The sequence below is a fragment of the Accipiter gentilis genome, chromosome 3, assembly GCF_929443795.1.
Source record: "Accipiter gentilis chromosome 3, bAccGen1.1, whole genome shotgun sequence".
Taxonomy (NCBI): domain Eukaryota; kingdom Metazoa; phylum Chordata; class Aves; order Accipitriformes; family Accipitridae; genus Astur; species Astur gentilis.
Window position 1 is genome coordinate 12,428,074 of NC_064882.1, and position 25,548 is coordinate 12,453,621.

Below are 25,548 nucleotides of genomic sequence, written 5' to 3' on the forward strand. Positions count from 1 at the left end.
TACCTGAAACTGTGTGTCAAACTAGTGTGGCAGTTCACTTTGAGGAAGCAAAACAGCCTGCACTTTTCTTTCAAAGAGATCTTCTGGGGATTAAAAAAAAAAAAAGTAGAAGAGAACATAAATCGGCAGTTTACAAAAAATACAGAAAACAAGTCTATTGGAAACAGGATTTTTTGTTACAAAAAAGTCGATGAGATTATCTAAGTTAATGAAGACCTGTCAATAAGGCTTATTTTAAAAACCCCGCACCAAAGTCACTAACAGGTAAAGTGTATCGATGAATAAACTGCTTTTTGCATTTTCCTCCACTACACACAGTACAAAACACTTCTCCCATGACTTCCTTTGCACTTTAATACCAATTATAAAATTCTGAAAGAAGCCACAGCAGTGACAATTCATGTTAAATATTTTATTTCTGATTATTTACAAAAATGACATAGAAAATTGACAGTCTTTCATACCAAAGTTCGATAAAATAAGATGAAGCAATTAAAAGTAATCCATTTCGTGAACTCCTTCACAGAAAAAAAAATTATCATATGAACATTTGAAAGTATTTAAACTGTGGCCCTGGTATTCACATTCAAGGACAAAAAATCTTTAAATAGTGAATAATTTTAATTAGCACAATAGTACAAATAAATACAGCAGCACTATGCAAAACAACCCTTACAGTCCCTACCAATGAATAATAATTGCAATAAAAATCTGTTTGCCACAATGCTGCTTAAAGTTAAAAGTTCAAATATTGTCAAACAGCTAAATTTAATCCGCAGGTCACCAGGGGCAGAAGCTCTGCCAAACTATCGCACGGGACCAAATAAGAAGTTTGTTACAATGCAGAATACCTGAAAGCCTAAGCCCTCATGCAAGCACGAGCAAAGAATAATAAACTTTCCTTTTCACAGGGCTAAGATCCAGCACTACTGAATACAGCTTTTTTTTTTTTTCCTTTATGCATAACAGAAAGATATTTCCTGTATCTCTCCTGGGAAGAAGCTGGGGAAGCAAGCAGGGTTCCAGCAATATCCATGGATAGTAGCATCACAATTTATGCTCTTCATAAGACTACAGTCCTACAAAATAAGCTCACTGAAAGTCTGCCTTTATGTATAGAAATAAATCATACCACCTACTATTTGACCAATTTCATTAAATTTTGCTCCCCTTGTAAATGGATGTTGCTACTGAAGCTTATCTGACACTACTACAAATATTTGGTATGAACATGACATTAAAAAACAGGTTAAGAAGCATAACAAGATTTTCTGTTTTCTACTGTTAGTAGTCACTCTCAAAACCAGACATTCAAGTTTCCTGCAGCTCAAGTTTGTATCTTCCCACCGAGAAGGGCAAGGATCTGCAAAAGCAGGGCCATGAAATGTTTCCCTTGCTTAGTATTGTCTAGCTTGAGTCACTAAAACTTACTCTTGTTCAGAGTGAATCTGAAACTGTTGTTAACTTCAGTCTTTACTCTTGTTCAAATAGCATCAGATGCTTCTTTCCTACACAAAGGTCCCGATACAATTCCAAAACTCTTTTAAATCTGGAGGAGACACAGCCTTGAGTACAAAACAAATGTTCAACACCTGGAGTACAAAAGTGGCAAAATATCATCTTCTGCAGCCTCAGTATTCTAGTTAACCATGCAGGAATACACAATCTGCTTTTCACCCCTTCATGCTGCTGTAAAAAGAAGCTTCTTTCAGTCATAAGAACATGAGCCACGAAGTTCATAAGGCTTACCTAAAGCCAGGATGAGAAACAAGGACGATCTAGGAATTAAGCATACGCTTACAAGTTTAACGCAATATTTTTAAATACTATTATTTTAAAGATTTTCTTTAGTGCAGAAGTTCTGTCCTTCCATGTTATGGATACAAATTCCACTTAGGATTTGAGAATAAAATAATACTTAGCAATTTCCATTTAACATGTCTGTTTAAATACCTCCTTCCGTTTCATGTGTTCTTCCTGTCATGGAAAAAAAACACTGACTGAAGTGGAAGTGTTCACTTAAAACCATTTTATAAGCAATTATATCATATGCAATGCATTTTAATCACTGAACAATGCAGAAAGTATTTTTGCACATAGAATTTCCAAAAGCACTAAAAATAGAAATCTGAGTATCATCTCAGAACGCGAGGCAAAGACTGCACTTATAACCAAGCAGCACGAACATTAGTGGGTTTAGGTCTCTGTAATGCCCCACTTGCTGAATCAGACACAGGTTTTTCGTTCCTCTGGCTCATTGTACTTGGTATAGTGGATGCTCTTGAAGTGCCTCCTGTTAACACACGCACACAAAAAAAAAGAGTGAGAGTGCTTATACTCAGTACAACAGAAAACTTCATGCTATGTTAGTACTGCAACCCTCATTACCATAGTTTCCAGAAAAAAAACAAATCACAGTAAGTTGAATACAAACCCAAAATGTTATGAGTTGTTTGTAAATGGTCAGGACAAAGAATTCAAGCCTATGCCATAGTGCTGTGGTTCTTCAACCTGACATGTATGGATCTATGGGGACACACAATCTACTTCCAAACATTACATGCATCATTTCTAAGAGAAACAAGGCTACTATCAGTAGATTTACATTTTCTGAATGACAATTTGAACCTTCTTTGGCATTTTTGTGTTGTTTTTTTTTTGTTTCCTTCTCTTCTCCCTTCAATAAAGGGTACTGGCAAAATGAGAAATATTCCTTTACAACAGGGATTTTTTTACCTTTTTGGAAAAGATGATTAACAAGATAATTTATTAGAAATTTAGGATGGTAAGTAAACAATTCATACGGTCATCACACTTTTGGTATGATTAAAAAAAAATCCTTTAATGATTTCCATGTGATAAATGATCAAGCTAAGGAAGACAGAAGACAGAGAAAGGAACCTGTTTGCTAATCTTAGTAGTAAGTGCTTCACAATTCTGAATTACAAAAAGATAAATACATGCAAAGATATGCAAGAATCTGCAACTTCAAAGTACTTACTCGAAGGACTAAGCTGGCTGAAAGCAGATTTTCCTCTTCTTACAGATGGCGAAGAACTTAGGTAACTCATCTGGCGCTGATAGTCCATCAATTGTTCAGAACGCCTCATACCAGCTGTTGGTTTCACTGCTTCCAGTCTTTTCAGGAAAGCCTTAATATAAAAAAAAAATACCATCAAGAAAGAAAGACTGAACAAGAAGCTACGAAACAAACATTCACAAATTGATTTTTTTATTTGAACTGCAAAAACTCCCAAACTTTTAGCATTGCCAACACAAACTCCTCCACTGGTGACGAGCATAGGCTATTCTGCTCACATTCAATTGTTTTCTCAGTGTAATAAGATGACACAAATAGTAACTATCCCTTACATATCATCAATTCTATGTTGAGTACTTCTTTAGTACCCCATAGTTCACTGTTCTATATGATAACTTGAAACAACACACCTGTTTGGCAATAATAAAGATGGTGAGAAGATGAGCTGCGCTCTTCTAATCCTACCTTTGGTTACCCTTCTCTTCTAAATTTCCAGAAGGATGAGAAGTTTTGGATTTTTGTTTTCTTTTTTTTTTAACCTTTGCTTTGGAAGCATACTTATACCATTTTATATTGCCCTACAGGATCCCTAAAGAAAATGACAGAACTCAATTCTGTGAAAGTAATGTCAAAAGGAAAGCACAAACATCCACCAGATACTATTTGTTTTATCCATAATATAATTTTAAGAGATTCCAGTTGAAATTGTTATAGACTTCATTTCTTCTTGTTGAAATTAACCCTGGCTATCATGCAGCAAGCATTAAATTAGAACAGCTACTTACACAGTATTTGTAAGATATAGACAGTTTCCCATCCTGCATAACTACTTCTACTTGAAACAGGACTTATTGGTTTAAGAAATTTCCATAATCTAAAAAAAGAACCCGATGGCAGGACAAATTTGGGAGTACCCAGCTACATACAACTTCCAATTAACAACTTCACATTTTTAATATATTTTGCCTCCAGTGCTTGCCTCGCATAGATCTATACACTCCCTCCACTAACTAATTTCAATTCATTTGGTGGCCTACAAACATTTGGCAATGACACAACCATTGCTGGTCAGAGTTATGACGTGCATCCTATCAATGAGAGACAATGCAAACTGCGATTACACAAGTCTCCAAAATACTAAAAATACCTCTGTTAATAAAGATGTATTGTCTAGATGCATACTCATATGGTAGAAGTCAAGAATCTGTCTGTATAGCCATTAAACTGCACTTCATAGGAAAGTATTCTTCTTCCCCACTCCCAATCAAGTACTGTTTTTTCTTTTCTTTTTAGAAGAATAAAAAAATTTACAGGAAGTGATTTAGGAAGTATTATAGTATTCACAGGATGTCAGTTGTCATTGTCTAGCTGTAATAGGCATCTACAAACTCTTGTTAGTTTATGCATAGGCACTGGAAACCTGCACAGAGCGCACAAGAGAGAAAGGACAAGTGATTTTGGCTCAGACAACACGTCACAAGTGCTTGCATCAAGTGCCAGTCAGTTCATCGTCAAGTGGAAATACCTAAGTAAGCAAAAGTCAAAGGAAGGACTTCAGCTAGAAATAGCTCTTCACTAAAGCCAGTTGCAGAACATGGAATGGTAGACTTGTCTCTAAATGTTACATCCAACATTTTACTCACAACTCCATCTGCATCTCCTAATACAGCTACATACATTTAGACTTGCAGAGATCACTTATTTACCTTCAATATTAAAAATGGAAGCTCTCAATACGTTCAGTTCAATCACAAATGGATCGGGTAAATTGTATAAGTGACTCCCCTATGAGTCAAGCATGTTTCAAGTCTGCACTCCAACTGTAACAGCCTCATAGAATTTGCATACCTTAACACTGCAGTAATTTCAAGGTTGATTCTGAACATAAAATATTTTTATATAGCCTGCTTTATTCTAGTTTAAATACAATTCTCTGCTTTTGCTTTTATACCTGTGTTTTGACAAGTATCAAGCCCCCATTACTAAAGCAAAAAGAGACCTCTCTCAATACTAAAACATTACTTTTTGAACAGGTTAACTCTGGACTTGATACAGCCCTGAGCTACAGAAAAAGCAGATATAGATTCTGTGGTGCAGAAGTGTTCTAAGAAAAGCTCTTCTGGAGAAAGAGAGAACAGCTCCTGTGGTCCCCTTGCCCTCTGCTGCGAATTGTACCCAGGGCATGCTAACTTACACACTATTTACAGTCATGAGTTTTGCAGTTTGGAGAACCGCCTGCTGCATACAGAAATGAACTCATCAACACATTGAAATGGCAGTCCTGACCTACTAAGTCTGTAAACCGGAACTAATCCAATTCTTATGTTTTTATTACCAACTCTACAGTTCTGAGGTCCTTAACCAAGGAACTACCTTGTACAATGGTACAAGTACCTTGAACAAATATTCTTTTTCAAGTGTGCATATAAATCTACTACTTCTTTCATTTTGTTGTCCTTCTGAGAAATAGACTGAAGAATACTGCAATTTTCCTTGTTCTTTTTAAGTGCTTTATCTCTGGAGTTTTAATCCTGCACCACTAAAGAGAATAGAAATTTCATTATTGATCTTAATGACCAAAGAATCAGATCACATAACATAATCCCAATATATGTTCCCAATCAAATTTAAGGAAAAGACAGATGACAGACAGAAAGACAGACAGACTATAATGGCAGGAATGTCATTAGTTGCTCTAAATTGCATTGTAGCTCCTCGAAGCTCTTGATTCAAGATCAATACATATATAATATCATATCATTGATGACCTCCCAGCTTGGCAAAAGCCTCCCAAGGCTTCCATTTTCCCCATCTTTTACTTTATTATAATACAGTTTACAATAAAAGTAGAATAATAATATAAAAAAAAAAAAAAGAAAAAAAATCACGGAAGGTGTTCCTGCATGATTACCTTCCAGGAGTAGGATAATCCTTTATAAATCAAGGCATCTGGACATAGATTAGTATCTATAAAGACACCAAAATACATATTGTCCATGATAGAAGGAAATGTCAGATTGCCAACAACTGGAGAACAAAGGAACCTGACACTGTATCAAAAGGTTGCTGCTATACAATGGGACAAGATAAATGCTGCTAATTCAACTTTGGGCATATTAGGAGAGCACTAAAGCCAATTCTAATGCTCTGTCAGAAAAAAGAAAAAAAATCAGTACACACTCTTCTGCAGTTATGTTGAAAAAGAAAGAAAACAACACTGAAAATGCAGTACTCCTAAACTGAGTTCAGAGAGAAGGCAAAAAAGATACCTTTTCTTGTTTTACTCTGCTTTTTAAATACATGAAGGCTTCAGTTTCACCTCCTCTGAATCCTAACCAGCTGACTAGTGTGCCTTGACAGCTGTTCAAATTTATTTATGTTATGCCTCCTCTAATGTCACTGATGTTAGAGACCACACCGTCCTTTTGCAGAGTCCAGGTGGGGGAGGGGGAAGTAGATAACAGTGCATTCAGGGACAGCTTTCTGTTCTTATCAATACAAGTAATTTTTTTCAATTGCCAGTTGCAGTAGTTAGCTCTAACCTGACAAACTCTATATGTCAAAAAATGCTTCAACCTACAGAAAAGTCTTTTAAACTGAACAGCTATCAAGTTTATGTGTAGCTAGCATCACCACAAAGAAAGTAAGCTAAGAGTGCAAGACAAAAATAATCCCACAAAATTGAGCAGTGTGCAAAATAACCAAAATTTTCTTGAACTGACTGATTGAACCTGCCAATTAGTCAGTCTTTATTATAATTACCACAGCAGTGTTCAGGAATCTCAAGTCTGGGCCAGGAATCAGCAGACCACAAAAAATCTGACCACAAAGAGCCTATACCATAAATATTATGATCACAGAATTGCACTATACTTGCACCGTACTGCAGTATATTTTAGCTAGGCACATCTGCATGCCAATCCCACATCCTTCCCCTTTCCACATAGCTTCCCCTGATGAGAGGGCCATGGAAACATCTTAACTTTTTTTTTTCTTTTTTTTTTTTTTTTTGCATTGCACTTCATAATCTCAGGAACTACCAACATTTTGTCTTTAGTCATGGCATACAATGCCTTTGAACCCAGTAAGTGATATTTAGTCTCAAGTCAAGGATTTTTTAGCTTCTCATGCCCAGCCAGCGAGAAGGCTAGAGGGGCACAAGAAGTTGGCACAGGACACAGCCAGGGCAGCTGACCCAAACTGGCCAAAGGGGTATTCCATACCATTTGATGTCACATCTAGTATATAAACTGGGGGGGAGTGGGGGTGGGGGGGATCACCGCTCAGGGACTAACTGGGTGTCAGTCAGCAAGTGGTGAGCAATTGCTTTGTGCATCACTTGTATGTTCCAATCCTTTTATTAGTGCTATTGTCGTTTTATTAGTGTTATCATTATAATTTTAATTTATTCTTTTCTGTTCTATTAAACTGTTCTTCTCTCAACCCACAAGTTTTACTTCTTTTCCCAACTTGGGGGCGGGGGGGGAAGTGAGTGAGTGGCTATGTGGTGCTTAGTTGCTGGCTGGGGTTAAACCATGACAGTATGCAGCATCCGAAGCCTGATGCTCTCAGACTCCAGATGTAGTCATTGGGGACAGGACAAAGGGAAAACAGAGAAAAAGCAGTGCAGAATACATCAAGGGAGGAAAGTACAAGGTGCCCAGGCACAACCCTGATGGACCAGTGCCCTCCCGCTCCTGTTTCTTTCCATGCCTAGAATTTATCTCCCTGGTTGCAGCATGACACGGATGGCAGGGCAGGTGCAGTGCAGCACAGGATTGAAGGCTGTGGCTCAAGATAAGATATATTCTTTGTATGTAGTGGCAGCCAGTGACTCTATCCCTCGCTTGCGCTTTTCTCCCCACCCAATTACCACAGCCCATCAGCACCATTAAATGAAGCAGAGACAAATGAATATACATTCATTTATAGCAGTACAGTACTTGCATTTCTAAAGGAGGTTCAGGTTTTCCAGCAAGACAAAGGCAGCCCAGACTGCAAGAGAAGGGAAACAGTTTGGCTGAAGGATCTTTGTGCTGGTAGAGGCCACGATGACTAGAGCAAGTGGTGGGGAGAAACATTCACGACATCTGCAGCACATACGACTTGGGGAACCAAGCAGGTGAAAAGAGAAAGACAGCCCTTGCTGAGAAACACAATAAGTGACATTTTTAATTTGTGTGGGAGAGTGACTATACTGGAACTGGGATCAGAGTTGGATCTGTTGGGGCTTAGGGTACATTTTGGGGGAGCATGAAGTAGGGGAATGAACAACACGGAGTGTTATGTGCAATGAGTCATAACAGCATGGGGCAAGAAGACCACACAGGGATGTGTGAAAAGACCAAATATCCACAGAAAAGGAGAACACCCTCCTCCCCCTTGATCTAAGGTTTGAGAACTGCTGTCCCAGACCTGCTGAGATTTTCCAGTGAACTTCCACTGTGAACTCAAAAGGTCATCAGTCCCTAGGAACTTGGCTGAACACAGCAGCTTAGCTCACTAAGGTCATCTAACACCTAAATCCTAGTCAGAATTAATAAAAATGATGAAAAAAAAAACCCTCCCAACAAAAACCAACATACAGATATGAATTACTTCTAAGTTTAGATGAAGTGACTGAAGAATGGCCTTGTGGCTGCAAATCTGTATTTCAAGGTCCCCAAATACTTACCTGTATATACCTGTACAGATTTTTGCATCACACAATAAACCATTAAAAGTTTAAATGGTGTGTAGCGTCCAGTCTATGAAACTGAGTATCTTATTTATACTGGCAGAAATAACAATTAATATGTCAATACAGATAGAGACACATACAAGCAGACATGGGAAAAAAGTAACACATCAGTCACACTTATGTCCCTTTCCGCTGGCCAGGAGATGAAGTTGGGAGTATCTTCAAACACAAGAGTAGAATGTTTGCTGAATCAGCAGCATCCTCTATCGGCAAGAGACGCACTCTGGTCTTGCTAGCTCAGATAAGCAATCAAAATTATGACATTAATTTTAACAGCGATCTATTTTGCTAATTGTGCTTTTTCCATAAATTCCTAATCACTACCTTATAACTACTGTTCTTCAGAGCAATGCACCTTTTTATTCAATTACAGCTCTTTCTAGCAGAGTCTGTGGGAGCAACATATATTCCCTATACCTCCTTGCACCCTTTCACAAAGCTAGAGAGCACCAAACCACTTAGATTCCTCTCTAATTTCCTAATATTTGAATTACTTTCCTTGCATCACCTCTGATGCCAAATGCCTGCACCAGAAATCAAGCTGTCTTTCTGATGACAGTAAATATAGGCATTACTCCAAGAATGTTCTAGCAGAACAAGTGAAAGTTTTCCCTAGACAAGGTGGTAACCTCAGGACAAGAAATTATAAAAGCTGGAAAAAAAAATAAAATCTCTGCATCAAAACTCTTTGACACCCTGTACAGACTACTGTTGTTAGATTTCTATTCTTGAGTTATTCACAAAACCCTGCATCCTTCTCTAACAAACATTTCACAAAAGCGTATCAAGTAGCATAACCTGTATGCAGTACCTGAGGCCTTGTATATATATATAAAAAAAAAAAAATCCTGTCAAGTTATAGAAGAAAGATTGATAAGGAAGTTCCATGGAATTCCAGCTCTTCAATCTACAAAGGTGAAGAAAGCTGATGACCAGAAGAAAACAACAAAGTTCATAAAGCACATACTTTTAGCTATATAAAGCAAAAAAACCCCTTATTAATGGGCAGGGTAGGGCAGCTCTTTCACTTATAGTCTCTGAGAAAAGCATGTCATACTTGCAGTGATCCCAAAAGGTAGTGCTAGAAAAATCAATATGTTAACAACTGTGATGCTCCAGGTGCTCATACACTTCAGACAGAATAAAAAAATAAACAGAATTGCTCAAAAATGATAGCAATGTTAAACAAAAAGTAAGAGCTGTACTGATGAACCATGCTTCCAAAAAGAAGAACAGAATATATCATCCTGAGTTTGGGGAAAAGAATAAACCAAATGTTTTTATAGTCTAAAATAGCATGATGTCCTAACATAAATTCTAAGGAATGACTCTGATGTCAAACGTGTTCACTCATGTTGCTGACGACAACAACTAAAGCATAAATGAGTAAGTAAATGAAGGATATTATTTCTTGGACTACAAGCAACAACCATTAATCTCTAACATGTACTAAAACAGCAATGTGTGAAATGACCTTATGTGCTTAGGTCTGCTGAATTTTTGATTCAAAAGTTGCAAAGGCAAGACATTGTTGGACAAAATATTACAATATAGCATAAGAGAAAAGGTTTGTGGCTTTGGGTAAACAGAAGAGTATTGCAAAATATCACATACATTAATTTACAGTAATCATCTATTGTTATGTAGTACAGCATATTACTGTTAGATCATAAGTGACCGTGACACAGAACTTTCTCCCCACAGCCTAAGAATACACTCTTATTATCAAGGTTCATGTAGAAGAGCAAGTCCTGCTTTCAAAGTTTTAAATAAACAAAAACCAACAATAATACAAAAAAACCACAACACATGAAGAAAGCTCTGCTACGAACCTAAGACCACTGAAGCCTAAAAACATTTCCTACCCAGACAATGAGAAGCATCACACATCTATAACAAGTATTTATGCCAAATTCTTTCAGTGTGTGAAGTATAATGTTCTTTTGGTCAACTGTAGCCTAGTGGAGCTAGGGAGAAAGTTTCCTACTTTGAAAAGTTTTAACAATCCAGATGTCTGAAAGCTGGAAGAACTAAAGCCTAACAGATTTTCCTGAGTAGGTCAATTAAACAGAGATACAGATTCAATATGGAGAAAGTCTATCTATATAAAAGGAAATTGCAACCTACACTTACACAGAAGAAAAAAAGTTAATAAATTACTTCCACTATAAATTTTCCAAATATTTATCTATATTTTATCTCCTTTTTATACACACTAATGAACAACTAGGAGATATGAAAGTCATTATATATATCACAATTCAATCACTAAAAATACCTTATTCAAGCCAGTATTATTTTTGTTATTTGGCAACTTTGCCAATATCCTTACAAATGAGCCTCAATTTCTGTTTTCCACTAGAGTAAGTTATTGTGATTGCCATTACATTCAAATACCGTGACAACCAAAGTGCTACAAATATTGAAAGAGACAGATAACTATAAAAATGAGTCAAAACCCAAAACTGACATTCACATAGTATCCTCTGTATTTCAAATACAATGGGTTTGATGCTATCATATTGATTGCTTCATTTTTTGCAAGCCTGTTCTTGAGAGACTAGTAATCACAATGCATGAAACAAGATGAATAGAGTCAGACTGCTATCCAAAGTTATAAGCACGTTTACAATAATGGTTGTTCCTCTAAAAATGAATGATACTAAAGCAGAGCAAATTCATATAAACTGAAATCTATTTTCATTTGGAAAAAAAGCATCATTCCCCACCCCCACCCCCCAAAAAAACCCCCAACAACATATGAACAATTATACAAAGATCATAGTAATGGAAATTCATTGCAGACTCACTGGAATAAAGCTCCAAGTGCTGCCTTACCAGTTTTGTAAGTATTTATCAGTAGTTCACGTGGCGACAAATAGTCCTTCTCAATTTACTGATCCAAATCAGTTCTCAAAACTTACCAGGTTTTCTCTTTCAATTCTTTGCTGCTCCTTTTGCCTGTTGAGGGCACTGTGGTACAATTTAGGAGGCGGTACAGATGACTTCTTCAACGTGGTACTTCTTCTTGGCTTTGCAGACTGCCTGGACAGTTCTTTTAGCAACCTTTGGTTTTCCCGATCAATCTGCCTTACTTCTTCATTTGTGAAAGAGTAATTTTTCCTCGTTCCTTTAGATGGCTGATCGATGGTTAGTTTTTGTTCTTTCTTCTCCAGCTGTAAGAAAGCTTTAAAATGGCAAGAAGTAAAATACTCAGATTAAAAACCTAAACCTAAACAAATCTTGCATTCTATTATTAGGGTTTATTTACAGACCTGAAAAAACAAGGTACATTTAATCTTTCCCCATCTGAATTCTAGATTTATGCATTTCAGAATTTTCCAGGGATGCTCAGTTGTCCTCAGTACACTGATTTTACAAACGATTCACCACAAAACTCAAGTATAATTTTGGCGTTAAAGCCCATCTGCTTCCTTCTCACTAGGAATCCCCCTCCTTCCCATTTATGACCCTTAATCCAGAGGAATTGAACAGATACAGCAAACAACTGAGCAATACAAAAGAATCAGCAATATTCACACAGACACTGTAAGCATCTGTGTAAAATGTATCTGTTATTTAGAAATCAGAATACAAATCAGCCTTATGTGCACAGTCATTACTTCTGCATGGTCAGTATTCCTGATTCTCCCCTTTGACTCTGACCACCCGTCATCTCTACCTTTACCAGTATGGTTGCCCAACTTCTACATTGACACAATATGCTTAGACTTCCATCCTCAAGTATTTTTACTGCAGTTGCTATGGTACCAGCAATCAGCATAGGCAATTATATATATATATGCTAATGGGGCTACCATTACACAGCACTAAAGCAACATTGAAAATAATCATAATGACAGTGGTATAATTTGTGGCACCAATATAAGCATCAGAAAAGTTTTCCAAGCAATAGAAAAAACAGCTTCAGCAAGCCAGGACTAGAAATAACTTACAGAACCAAGAACTAAACCACAAATTAGTATTTAGATGTTTGCGCAAGGAAAGAGATTTAAACTCTGCTCCAAAGATATCTAAAATATCTGTCTTAGCTGAGAGGCAGAACAGAAATGATGTTTCAGACAGAAAACTGACACTGGGGAAACATGACTCGGGAGACACAAAATGCATTTCTTGAAGTCATTCTGTTGATCCTTTGCTCCTGAAGCAATCCTACATCATGTTGGTGCAGGAATTGCGAAGGGAAAGATGAAAATTAAATTTAATGGGTGGAGAGAACTGAGTGAACGTATACAACAGAAGAAAAATTACTGGGGCCTGGCAATTTAAAACAGTAAAAATCAACAAATTAAACCAGGATATGAGGTTTTGAGACAAAAGAACAAAGAATGCACACTTAAAAATACACAGCAAGACAGGCTAGCATAATTGCAAGATAAGATAATAACTGGGAAACCTCACTCTCAGTCAGAGCCAGCTATGTTTATTACAGTTCCACTGGAGCTTTGCTCTTGACCTATTTCTAAGCCTTTGCTTTCTAAAGCTCTGCTGTAGATCTTCTGGGTACTGTTTTAAGAGCTTTGCTGTCATGATATTACCCCATTAAACCACTGCATTATCTATGGTACAGGAATGGTGGTAGCAGGTTAGATCAAACAGATTTTTGGAGCTGAGACACAGACAAGAAAGCGTTACTCAACCCATTCCCCACATTACTCCAATATCACAGTGCCTCCAGAAGATACCCCTCACTCTTACCCCTAAAAGCCACACACAAGCAAAACAAGCATCCAGAGCAGAAGCTTTGAGAAAAGCAGAAAGAAAAAAAACAGGCATGCAGTAATATTTCCTCAGCAAATACTTCCACATCAGCAATTTTTTGGCGAGGGATGTCTGAGGCGGCCTTTAATACCTTAAAAACCTCAAAGAATGATGAGAGTGTTCTTACTTCAAAACAAAACGAAATTAAATCTTTCTTGCAGTATCTCAACCAAGTTTATTCCAGAATTGATACAAGCAAATATTGCTACGGTCTTTGAGAAATTTAGAAACAGTATCCAGAACTCAAAATCCAAACAGTTCATGAATTTCAAAATCCCTCTGGAAATTGGTAAGCTTGCAACATCAGTACACTAGCCAATATAGGCAAGAACTGCCCCTAGGAAGCATGAGGTTGTCCACATTAGCAAAAATTGCTTGAATCTGTCAAGAGAAAATGCAAATCACCTCAAAACCAAGACACAATGCAAACTACTGCAGATCAAGTGTGCCAATCAACAGGTTAATAAAGTATAAATATCTTGAAAAGCATCTTTACACAATTTAGTAAGTTATTCTCAAGGAAAAACTAGCACAGCCATCAACACCATTTGGGGAGACAAACCTGGGATAAGACTCATCTGGATACACCTACAAGGGACAAAGAAAATGCACAGAAAATAACTAGAGCCACACAATTCACATGATAACATCAAGCTGCAGTATACTTCTCAGTAAAAACAAAAATTACATATGTCCTTATGGGAACATGCAAAACCAGCACAGCAGAACACAGCTGAAAGAAAGTAATTTGAACAACTATCTGAAGGAGGTATTTATTATATATCGTTACATAATTGATAATTGTATTATTACGAAGCTATGAAAGATAATTTCATCTCTTGCCTTACATCCATAGCATCTCACAGATTAAACAAGACGGCACATCATATGCGAGAGTGGAAATCACGTTGTGGCAAAGAACAGTTGTTCAACTGAAGTCTTGACGCAGCTTTGTGGCACCAACGCTATTGGTGATGCAGTCTCTTACAAGACACATTTAAGCTTCTGAATAACTGTCAGTGCAAATTCCAAACAGCTCTTTTCTTTCTGTGAATGGTGAACTAGACAAATTCCATTTAAAGCAATGGCATTCTGAATGTTTTTAATTAGAAATACAGGTCTCATGTCTTCACTGGTATATGATAGTTTTAATTCTCTATAATGTAGCTGGCTATACTTTTGTGGAGAGTGTATACTCTTATGATGTAGCTATGAACTATAACCAGTAAACACAGATTAAAAATGCTTAGAGATAAATAAGCAGCAAGGTAATTACTTATCTTTTGACTTGCTCATTTTTCTGGATAACCCCTGTCAGCTGTGATGAAAAAATAAAAACAGAGCAATGACATGGAACAAACACCTTTCCCTTCCCCCTCAATGCTGATCAGTAAATGATTTCAGAAATAAATGATTTGTGGAACCCTGTAGCGATTGCTACACACGGGACTCAACAGGCACTGTGTTGTCACTCAGATCTCCTAGAGGGCAGTGGTGTGCAACTTCTGTAGCATTAACCACCAGGGGTATTTTACCAGAAGCTCTCAGGCAGTTAGTGTGAATGCATATCTATGTACATTTCCATGCATTGCTCTACTGGATACTACTTATTATATGCATGAGTAAAGCCTGATAAAATTTTACTGACTAACTTTACTCTCACCTTTCAGCTTCTTCAGTCACATCCCCCCAATACACAGCCTTGTCTTTTTTCATTCATCTCTTCTTTCTTCCTCCTTTTCTTAGCCTCTCATAAGTCTTTTTCCTTTCAATACATTTTCCTTCTACAGCGCCTCACCCACATCTTTTATCACCTCACCATAAAGATAGCCTTTCCTACTTGCGGCAGGCAGAAAAGAGACTCCAGCTCACTTTCTTCAGTATGCTGTTCATCTTAGCCTCATTATTACTTACACTGACATAGCGTAGAAACTGCCTTTACTACTGCCAACAGCTTTCTGACAACTCTTGAGGCTAAGGGCTTGCTAACAGTGATAATACCAATTTATCACAACTCAAAGGAAACTTATTAATAAAGTGAAAAAATTGTTAATATCACCATGAAGGTTCTGCTGTCATCAAGTGGAGCCTGAGCAGAAGACTGCCAAAACCTAGCAACTAATCTCTTGATACGTTGTTGAATTACAGAAGACTCATTAATTTTGCACCAAAAGTTCAGACCTGATACAACACGCACAGGATACTTCAAGTGGATGGGGTGAAAAGATCAATCTAAAACTCTCTAGTTCCTCACTAGTTTCTTCAGTTCCTCAACTGATCTTTTTATAGTTAGCCTTCTGTATGACTTAAGGACGAACCACATTTTAAATTTCTCAAGTAGCTCTTTGCGGCAGTAGTGCTGCAGTACATGGAGGCATTGGATCAGATAACACATTAAAAGCAGTTGGTTTGTTGTTCTTCAAGCTGTAAGCTAATATATTAGAGTTGTGTTTTACTCAGTTAAGATCTATGTTAAGGAAGATTTTAAGCTGCAAATACCATTTCAAAACAAACCGTAACTGACTGAAGCCTATCCATAGATAACCTTTTCTAAATCACAGCAAATGCAATACTGATCTCCTTAGGAACTGTGTGACAGGAGAGTTTAAAGTTTAGTAGAAAAAAGACAAGCAACAGAATGCATACCGTGTCACTTATTGAAAGAGGATCACTAATATTACATAGTAAGTGCTTGTTCCTAACAGAACAAGCAGACGATAGGGGTCATCCATGAAATCACTACTCCTTAAAGAATGCTCAAATAAATCACAGTAGCAATCTAACGAGGCAGTACGCAAAAGGTTCTGCAGGTCTTCCTGAAGCAGGGGTGACGCTATTTCCATGGTCCAGAATGAGGCTTCTGACCCCAGAACTTCTAATCAGCAGTAATACTTTCCACTACTTCCAAAGTTACCTGGCTGAAAAATCTGTCCAACCTGCACTCTGCAAAGCACCACTTATACAGCATCATATTCCTATTCTCTCTGCACACTTACCATGACAGAAAATTAATTAGATAATCCACAGCAGGTATGTATGTCCAATATGCATTGAATGTGCTTCAACATTCACCAGCAGCAACATTGCTTTCATGGCAAAGGCAGTAAGTGTCTAAGAGACGTCAGCACAAACAAGCCCACAAAACCAGGGACAATTCACCATCAATAAACAAAAAAGAATCAAGATGCCATGTAAGAGGCAAATGCATTTATTCTAAAAGCGATTAAATATTTCAGGTACAGTTACTGTTATTAACTCAAATATTTGAGTTTCAAAGTTATTTCAATGATTTATTCAACAATGCACACACACTACTCTTTAGTCACAATGCGTAAGCGTTTGAATGGTTTATCTGACTATTTTTGCAGTGGCCAATGACAACATAAGGCAACACTACAGTTGAAGGTTATGATTTAAGGTTCTAAAGAGTTTGTATGTCTTGGAACAATTAAATATGATTTACCCATAGCTTCATACTCTATCAGTGGGTAATAACCAATTTAACTAAATCCCTACTTACCACTTCATTGTCAGCTAGACCATAAATCACTAATTTGGGTGAGGGGGATAAACAAGCAGCAGCATTTGCATAAAGACTTGCACAGTGTGCAGTCTGTTTCTCATGTACTGGTAAGCAGGAAAAGAAAATTCTCTGGTATTCACAGGATTTCTATGAAAGCTGGTTTCCATGGGGAGACACCTGACTTTCTTTTAAACAATAAACAAGCTGTTTATTGCTTTCAGTTTGCAAGTATTGAAATGACCTTGCAAAGTGAGAAAGGCCAAACCCTACATAAAATACAAATTATGATTAGCAAGTCAAATGAATTAGGACAGGATGATACAGCTGTCCTAATGGCATTAAGGCTAAAATTAATATCATAAGTATTTCAGTTTATCTGTTGCAATCCCAGTAGAGGAAAATGCATTAAATTGCTTCAGTGCTTACACTTTTGAGTTTGCCCGTTGTTTTTGTTTTATACTGCTCCACTACCACATCTGTAACACATCTGAAAAAACACAAAAGGATTAAGTCACAGTTCGTCACCAATATCTAATAGTTTCAATCTAAAACTATTTCCCTGTAGCATTTCTAATCAAATATTTCCTAGAATATCCATTCCTTTATGTCACAGAACTCTTTAAAAAGGATTTTGGAGAATTTGTGATTCGATTTTTTTTTTAAGAAAAGGAGAATGTACTTTTCAAGTATAAATTTCCCCTGCTTAATTAGGGGAATCCTGCTAGTTCCTGCTAGTTATTTCTTGATGTAATGAGAAAGAACAGATACCCTAGATGTTGGGAAAGTCTGGATCTCTTTGCAATCTTAAAGATTTTCAATCTGGTTTCAAACTCTAAATATAAGAATAAGCTGATAATTGCTCTTCTACCTCAACATGAGTTACTAGACCTGTGAGAACGATGCATATGTGTATACACATGCACACAAAATTAGTTCAAATTATGAACATACAAACTAAACAAAACTTAGTGAAAAAGCTGTAAAGGCTTAGTTCAACTGTAGAGTTTGGATGTTATGTATATATTTAAGAGTCTACTTTAAATTTACATATTTTTTAACAGTTATTCTACAAACATACTAGTTCAGCATGAATGAGCACACAAATAACATATCCCTAAGAAGAGAAAATTTCAGCTATAAAAAACTTATTCTATTTCCTGAGTGACAAATTATAGCAAAAAAAAAAAAAAAATTAAAGCAATTGCTACATGTTCAGTTGAAGCTGCTATTTAGTTTTCTACAATAGCTTTTATTCAGAAACACAGAGCTTTTACTTTCATAATAATGATATTTATATCACAGTGCTTTTCACCAAGTGAGCTCTGACTATTTTACAATAGAAAAATCTAAGGCACAGAAGAGGCAAAAAGATTTATCAGAGAGCATATAGGTCAGCGAGAGCTTCAAGGATAGAATTCAGGTCTTCAGCCTGTGGCCCATTGTCCTACTTACCCCATCACACCACCTCCTCAAGTTAATAATAGCTAATACCACGGATTTACAGACTAATTCTCACAGACACTTCTGTAAAATAAGCAGGTATCAACCCCATTTTACAGAGAAGAAAACATGAAGTGCTAAATTCTTTAGCACTCCATATACCTTGTGCAATCCCATTACTACTGTATTGATACGCAACATAAATTCAGATAAAGAGATAAACACCATTTTTAGCATACAGCTCTGTATTCTGAACTACAGAAATCAAGAAACTTGTCAAAGACAGAGAGCAAGTCTGTAGCATAATGGGATGGAAAGGGATGAGTGCTTGTGTCACATTCGTATGCTTAACCCATCTCTTCATCTGCATAACCTCAATTCCTTAAAATTACATGGGATACTGGATCAAGACATAGGATCAAGCAAAACAGCATCAGAATTTTTTCCATTTTTTTTATTCCCAGCTTTCTAACACAGAGCTTTATGAAAGTACTAACAAAACCAATTTTTGACAATCTATTTCTTTGCATTGGCATATTTAATTCTTTTTGTGTTCAGATTACTCAAGAGTACAGCAGAGGAGATAACACTGACATTTATTATTATGGGTTTTGAGTATTTCTCTGAGTTAGTTATTATTTTGATTTTCTGAAAGATCTTTAAGGTTTATAGCAAAGTGGAAACAACATTGATTCACAAAAGAATTACATACAAAAATCTATACAACATCATGAAATAACTGAAGAAGTGTATTTCTACCTGAAAAATCATAATCACACGTGTATTTTTTTCCATACAGATGGTGAAAAAAAGAGAGGTAAAGAGTGACGAGAGGTCTGTAAAATATAAACCCTACTAACCTTGAGCAACTGAAATTGTGAGCAGTTATGTTCTTGGCCACATTGATAAGGTATTTAAATTCCTAAGCAGTGTGGCTGTCCAACTCCACAGTGCTGCAACAGTTCTTATAGTCGTACACCATAATGACAACAGCTACATGACATCAGCTTTAGCATTGTAATGAAATGACATAAACCTCCTAAACATTGACTTCTATGTCTGCAAAAATGAAAGGATTCAAGTGTCATGTATTTAGCATTTATATACAGTTTAAATAAGCACGCCACCTAAACAGCATGTGATTTTCATGAACAGAAGTAAAAACCACTAGCAAGAACAATTAAACAACTCAGCAGTTCACAGCTACCAAAACAGTATCACAGATAAACCCAAGATTTTTTATGCACAATGCAGGAATAATTAATAAGTAATCACTAAGTCCAGTAACTTGAACAACATGGTCCAAGGTGGACCTAGACTGTAACATGACCCAGGCTGGTTTTAGTACTCCAGGGCCTGCAGCCACAGGGCTTCAGTACAAGCACGCGGGGCAGGCTCTGCTCCTCAGGGAAGGTGCTGCAGAGAGGTGATGCCTCCACCTGAACTCAAAGCCAGTCTGAACTGAGTATCAGACACTGCCACGGGACTGATTTGGAAATAAACAACAGAGGTCGATCCAAAAAGCTCTGAGTTTATCCACCCACTGTGCGCCATCTCTGCTTTCACTATGGCCTGCAGTTTCTAGTGACACCGTTCCCACTGCAAACTGCAGGCTTCTTACAACTGCAAGTGTGAGTGTGCACCCCATACCTTAACATGGTAGCTTACAGATACCTGGGCTCCACACTTTCTTCACTGCATATGTTTATCTGTCTTCCTTCATGCTGCATCTGCTCTCAGGAGTGCTCTACTGTTCACATGGCCCTCCTACATCAGCATGCACACAAAGCCATGACAATACCGCCATGCAACCTGCAGGTTCTGAAAACTGCACATTTTATTGTACTTCCTCCTTCCCTTTGAAACAGGGATCCACTCCTGTCTAATAAATCCCAATATAAGGACTACATTCACATCCTTTATTTGCCTTCGGCAACATGCAGAACCTGCCTCTCTCCAGTTTTCAAACACGACCTTCACTTTGCCCCCAGCTACTGTTACCAAGTAGATTTCAGCCATTTTGACTAAAACTAGTTCAGTTATTTTCCACAGGGCGAATGGAGGCTACACAGCAAGTTGTAGTATGTGGTAACATTCACTTCAGTAACAGCATACATAAAATGACAACTTTCAGATGTAGCAACCAAGTGTTATCACATACCTTTACCAATCTCTTGTTCAGAGTTCTGGTCACTAAAGAGTATTTCTAAAATCAGTGATAAAGCTGGACAGCAATACCCACTTAAAAAGCATTCAAAGCACAATATACAGCATTGAGAGTATGAGATTTCCAACTGAAATTATGTTATTTGTGAGATTTTAAATTATTCAGAATGGCATAACTTAAAATTTGGCTTCTGGAGAGTATGAGATTTCCAACTAGAATTATGTTATTTGTGAGATTTTAAATTATTCAGAATGGCATAATTTAAAATTTGGCTTCTATCAAAAACAAACATAGTTTCAGGAGATGTAAGGGCATGACAAATTTTTTTACCTACATGATTTTTTAAAATGCATATAAAATGAATAGTTCGCAATATGAGCACAAATATGTATCAAGGGCATATAATGTAGAAGAAAAACTATTTCAACTCCTTTTTAATTTAACTGCAACATTTTTTCTAAATGCTTCAAATGAATTCTATTTTAAAGATACACAAACTACCTTGCTGCTTAATAACCAGACCAAAACCTGTTCTTTGAATACCATGTGCTTTTAACAGATTTCTTCCCTTTGTTCTTGTGATTCTTTTTTAATACAAGAGATTGTAGTCTTCCCAAATGTTCACATTACCAGTGCACAGAATTGTACAAAATTAGTTACTGCACACCCCCTAGAAACAACACAGTAACAGATCACACTGAAATTCTGCAAGCTTCTGTGAACCTTGGGAAACTGAACTCGCATAACTGCTGTAAATGCTTCGGCCCAGCTACATTACAAGCATATTTGACAGAAATTTAAAGTGAAATGTTTCATCAGTATAGATTACTGGAAGAATATTATACTTTAAAACCAAATCTGAGACATTGTGATGATCATTTAAATACTCTTTCATGCACTCAGGTCTGGGCTTACGCTGTTCTTACTTGAAGCAATGTTCATGCCTATGCAGTTTTGATGAACATTTAATGCAGACTGTGGGGGGAAATGATTTGCACTTTTTTTTTTTTTTTTTTTTTTTTTTTACTGAGTACAGAAAAACCTGGAAGCAGTAACTCAGAATAAGATTAGCTCCTGTTTTCCCAGACCGGTTACTTTCCACCATTAATAATCCTGCCCCATTTAAACTTTGAAATACCCAAAGTAATTAAGCTATGTTGTGCTTGCCAATTTAGAGAGGCACTTGGGAGTAATATGCATGTTAATCAGGAACATTAGCTACCAGACTATATGAATTCTACTTCTCATTACTCAATCTTCCTTATTGTTATTTAGAATTGTTTTTCAGTTTGGGGAAAAAACTCCGCCCCTGCCTCCAAACAGAGATTCATCTCTGAGAATACTTAGTCTGAGCTATAATACCCATTTGGTTTAGGGATGAGATGAATCCTCCCATTATCACCAGTTATTAAATAGCTTCTTGCTATCAGGGAACAAATAAAGACGTAGGACATCATAATTTCAATTGCCTAGCAACAACTGTTCTAACATCATGTTTTGACAAGTGGTTGGAGCCTTTTCTAGTACAAAAGAGTTGCTGTGAGCACAAGGACTGTCAGAGTTGAGAATCAGCTCTACCCTTCTTGGTGGCTAGCTCTGCTTTCCTTACCATCAGAAGAATTTCTACACAAGTAAAATCCTCATTTCTACTCACAGGAAAGTTAAATGATGCATACAATATATTTCGAATCCTTACTCACTAGAGGCTCAGTCTGACAAGGTGCAAAATGAAGAAAGACAACACATGCAGTTTTAATCATGCCGGACCTACTGCAATACAGCAAACTTGGGTTGAAATGTACCAGACTTAGAGGCTTTTCTCACCTGAAATCAGCAGATTTCTTGAGCCAAGGCTCTTTTATTTGATAGATTTTACTACTGAAAACTCCAGGCCATGAAAAGAAGCACAAAAGCACTGTGTAGACCTTAAAATATGCACATGAGATCATCGAGTGCATTCTCACCCCATACAATGAAGGTTTGCAATGAATGCAGTGAAAGAGATACCAAGTTCTCTGTCTTACACTTCATTAAGATTTATTAAATCTATTGGCAAGAAGCAACCCCTCAAGTTTTAGTAAAGACTACCTGTTATTTTTCTCTTTAAAATACCTTTACTCAACTTTATGGTATTTTAGAAGGCAGACACTTAGTTCAGAAGAATTTCAAATAATTCCACTTCATTATCAAAAAGGTACCAGAAGTTTAAATATATGAATACTATTTATCATGCAATGTATTTTGGACTGCCTTTCAATTTTGAAGGTTGATAACCCAGCATTTGATCAGAAAGGTTGGCGTTTTAATTTAAATAGTAAATTGTGGCAGTCCTGTAAGCCTTGATTTCTCAAAATGCATGTGCAGTTTAATTATTCAATTTGTTAATATATCAAATCTTATTTAGAGATTCACCCTGTCTATATATCTTACTTCTAGGTATATGCATACCAACACATGCTCATACACATGCTGCTTCTTTCCACTGTAGAATCAGTACTATTTACGCACATAAGAATTCGAAGAATTACATCAACAGAGCTTAATCACAAACCAGTTTTAAAAAATACATGTGGCATATTAAAACCTCATTCTCTTCTATTAGAACTCAATTGTTCTCAACAATGTACAGATGTCATATTTTGTAAAAAGGAAATTTAAAAATCACCTTTCAAAAGCTGATTCAGGTCCACGGCATCATGCAAGACTTTTCGAGTATATCTGCGATCAAACTCGGAATCTAATGAAAGAAATACAGATATAAGATTGGATTTCCCAGCCCCCTAGGTTTTACAAATTTTGTGTTGTACTTAAATTCTTCAAAATTACCGTATAATTCTTGGTTCACATTTTCCTGTCTTTTTATTTTTAGTTTCTTATCATTTGATGCTGCTAGTTCAAAAGACTGGATAGGACTGATGTCTGGAGTTGACAGAGGTGTTACGTCAGTCACTGTATCTTCAGACTCCTCCAAGTAGTCACCAAGCTTTGGTTTTCCTTCTGGTAATTTCATTGCTGACTTGAATTTTTGTTTTGGAGACAGAAGAGCGTTCCTACAAGCATTCCTCTTTGAAGAAGAATGAGATGAATCTGATAAACAGCTATCGGAATCTGTATCAGAACATTCTGTATCTGAGCTTGAGGATGAGGAGGAGGAGGAGGAAGAGGAAGAAGAAGAGGAGGAGCTGATATTAGTATATTTTTTGCTAGCCTTTTTTATGTTGTTTGACTGCTTAGCTGACTTTGGTCTAACCTTCTGGTTTTTTCCATCATCACTACTATCTTCTTCATCTGTGTAGTAATCTTCTTCACCTTCTTTAACTATTTTTGGGATTCCAGCAGAAACATTCTCCTGTGTTCCTCCACTTGCTGCAGATGTCACTCCAGATGTACCTGCATTCTCCACAACTAGAGAAAGTGACAAAGATGAAGCATCTCCAAGATGATCTGTGCTATTTTCTAGGGACTGATCCTTCTGCAAATTTTTCTGCTTTTCTTCAGTTTCCTCCTCACACTTTGCATCCTTTGAATTAGAAACCAAATCAGGGTGTGCAAAAGCTGCCTTTGTACTTCCTTTCTCTATACATTCACCATCTTCTTCAGCTTTCTTTTTCTCTTCCTCAAAATCACTGTCAAAGAAAGCATGATCCACTTCACCATCTGATACATCTTCAAACTGGTCCATACTGAAATATAAAGTGCCACCTGCAACCATCAGAAAAGGTTTCCAAAGGTTAGCATAAAACCAGATGCAAGTACACTTTTAGCATAATAGTTTTGTTCTTTACTTTTAGCTCTAGTAATTTATAATTCTGCAATTAATTATGTTGCTATGGACAACTCTGTAGTGAGTTTTATAAAGAAATTTAGTGCCCCCTTATTGTACACAGCTTACATGTTAGACTGAAATGCTTTAAGCCAACAAAACCCATCACTATTTCAAAACTTTTACTCCTAAGGAAATTAGACAAACATTGTTAGCAGCTAAAAAGTCTTAACTACTACAAACAAGCAATTGAAGTGTCTTATTTTGTCCCTTTAAGCTAGAGACATTTTAAGCTAGAGCCACTAATGAGCTGTCATTAGTTTGGATTTTATACTAAAAAAACTTGTTTGTATGTGGTGGTTATCATCTTGGCTGACATAGCCATCCAAACTGCACACTTTCAGCACTTAAAGTAAGAGCAATTTCAATTTATATCAAAAGATCCATGGCTGTGTAGGTTAAATGGTAATAGATGTAGGGTGTGTCAGTGTTAATGTTTTAGTTTGGATCAGAAGCCTGCTTATCTTGACAGTCCTCTGTAACTCACACTGCATAGTACAGTGAGCAAACTTGATTCTTTCAGATGAAACTATAACCTTTAAAGTGTGCTCCAGGCACAAAACCAGTGCACTTAAACAAGCAGTCAACATACAGTCCATGGGACCAGATTATGGCTAGCCCAAATACATACAGTGTGGATATCAGGTCCTCAGCACTAACAGTTATGCTCTACAAATCTGTTCCTATTGTGTCATGTCATACTTCTTGCAGAAATACATGGCGTTAGATCCTATGCATGTGGCAGGGGGGATATGAACATTTCCACTCATTAGTAGGATATACACAGAGTTAAAATAAAAAAAAAACCAAACAGCTCACAACCAAACAAAATCAGCCAGTATCAAAGACTACTGTTCCCATCTAGCCAGCAATACTTTTCTCCTATTTACAACAGGTTTCATATAATTTTTTTAAGCTGCAATCAATAAACACATAACATTCTTTAGAGCCAAGGAAACCAAAACCAGAGACAGTGGAAGCAACTATACAAGGCAGGAGAACCAGAGTATTTTACAAGATGGATGGTCTCCCT

The 25,548-nt window shown here is 36.9% G+C and overlaps 1 protein-coding gene across 6 annotated transcripts in view; it reads right to left on the reverse strand.

Annotated features, from left to right (window-relative positions):
* Window positions 1-424: 424 nt before the first annotated feature.
* Window positions 425-25,548, reverse strand: part of CFAP97 (cilia and flagella associated protein 97) — a 35,959-nt gene continuing 10,835 nt past the window's right edge. For 4 of the 6 annotated variants that reach the window (XM_049796863.1, XM_049796856.1, XM_049796858.1 and 1 more), the window contains 5 exons: window positions 23,519-24,375; window positions 23,358-23,429; window positions 11,705-11,967; window positions 3,002-3,152; window positions 425-2,293 (listed from right to left, as the gene is read on the reverse strand). In XM_049796863.1, the coding sequence (XP_049652820.1) occupies window positions 2,166-2,293; window positions 3,002-3,152; window positions 11,705-11,967; window positions 23,358-23,429; window positions 23,519-24,375 (1,471 nt within the window). In that variant the 3' untranslated portion in view covers window positions 425-2,165. Of the gene's footprint in view, window positions 2,294-3,001; window positions 3,153-11,704; window positions 11,968-23,357; window positions 23,430-23,518; window positions 24,395-25,548 lie in introns of all 6 variants that reach the window. The other 2 variants (XM_049796874.1, XM_049796884.1) reach the window with 1 other exon arrangement.